Source organism: Mus pahari, chromosome 3 (assembly GCF_900095145.1).
Source record: "Mus pahari chromosome 3, PAHARI_EIJ_v1.1, whole genome shotgun sequence".
Lineage (NCBI taxonomy): Eukaryota > Metazoa > Chordata > Mammalia > Rodentia > Muridae > Mus > Mus pahari.
Window position 1 is genome coordinate 24,905,891 of NC_034592.1, and position 1,712 is coordinate 24,907,602.

General features: G+C 35.5%; 1 protein-coding gene across 6 annotated transcripts in view; it reads right to left on the reverse strand.

The window, feature by feature from the left end:
- Strbp (spermatid perinuclear RNA binding protein) overlaps positions 1-1,712 on the reverse strand; it is a 131,456-nt gene that overhangs the window by 76,041 nt on the left and 53,703 nt on the right. For all 6 annotated transcript variants that reach the window (XM_029536950.1, XM_029536948.1, XM_029536952.1 and 3 more), the window contains exon 2: positions 340-509. In XM_029536950.1, the coding sequence (XP_029392810.1) occupies positions 340-342 (3 nt within the window). In that variant the 5' untranslated portion in view covers positions 343-509. The remainder of the gene's footprint in view (positions 1-339; positions 510-1,712) is intronic.

Genomic DNA, 1,712 nt, shown 5'->3' on the forward strand with positions numbered 1-1,712 from the left:
CCTGGAACTCAGAAATCCGCCTGCCTCTGTCTCTGCCTCTGCCTCCCAAGTGCTGGGATTAAAGTTGTGCACACCACTGCCAGGCTTTTTTTTTTTTCTTTTCTTTTTTTTTTTTTTTTTAAAGATTTGTTTTTTAAGTACTTTGCCAAGGAAACCAGAAGAGGGCATTGGATCTTTTGGAACTGGAGTTACAAATGATTGTGAACCTTCATGTAATCCCCAGATCCCTCTAATCTTTTCTTGTTTATCTAAGGTTTCTACTTTCTCTGTTAACATTTGCAATTTTACATTATATAATCGTTTATAACTAAAAAATGAAAGCAATCAGTCACCACTCACCATGGTTTCCTATGGTATTTTAGCTTCTTTTTCCGATCCTTTTCTCTCTTTCTTGTCGTCTTCACTAGACACTGTTTTGTGTGACAGTACCTCCTCATATGCCTGAATCCCCTGACTGCTCAATGTCAAATATAAGCAAAGATGTCTGAAAATTGTTCTCTGGAATACACCTGCAGAAAAAGGAAAAACAACTTTTCAATTGGTCTACAGTTAGTTTCAAATCTAAATGTGGAACCCATACACATGATTCATGTTGACTTAAATAAAAAAAACACTTTACAGATTTTTCTATCACTTTATCTCCTTTACTATTTATTTACTTGTATTTATGTGTGTGTTTGTGTCTCTGTGTGTGCCATGCTTATGTGGGTACTCAAGGAAGCCAGAAGATAACCCTGGATCTCTTAGAGCTGGAGTTATAAGTAGTTGCAAGCTATACAAGTGATAGGAATTAAGCATATTTCCTCTGAAAAACAGTACTTGTTCTTAGCCACTAAGTCACCTCTTCATCCCCTTTACTTTTTATTTAAATAATTACATTATTGCAAACAAAACTTGACCTACATCCTAAAGTAAAAAGTGATATGGGCAGAAAAGCAACCCTTCTGGTAGTTAGAGTGTGGCACCTAGATTCCCTAGACGTTCTTGACATAAATGCATTACACACCCAAGGGAATGCAAGACACACCCAAGGGAAACCATCTAAAAATGCAATACTGCTACTGATGCTAACAATGCTTCAACTAACCTTAATCAAATTTACAATTAAAAATCGGTACTTTGTCTGACTTACATGAAAATTCAACGCATAAAGCATTTTAATATTAACAATACCACTGATTTACCATGATGCTTTTCCACTTAATACTGTCATTAGACTGATAGCACATATTGGCATAATATTTATCCTTTGTTTTTAGAATTAAAATTACGAATGCCTTTCTAACATGTCCCCTTAACTTCAAAAACAAAATCAAACAAACAAACAAACAAACAAAAACCCTTAAGCATGCCCTTCACCTGTATATCATTCATGTACCAGACTTGAAGATTCACTAGATTTTTGCCTTACTTCATTACTCCTAGATATATCTTTTCTCCTGCCAGAAGCCATAATCATTCCGCTCCTGAATGTAGCTAGTGAGACCTTATTTTATATCTTTAAGAAAATATATATATATTTTATAAAATTATAGTTTTATAAAATATATATTTTTTTTTATTTAAAAAAAGAAGAAAGCTGGGCATGGGGGCGTATGCCTATAATCTCAGCACTTGGGCAGAGGCAGGCAGATTTCTGAGTTCGAGGCCAGCCTGGTCTACAGAGTGAGTTCCAGGACAGCCAGGGCTACACAGAGAAACCCTGTCTCGAA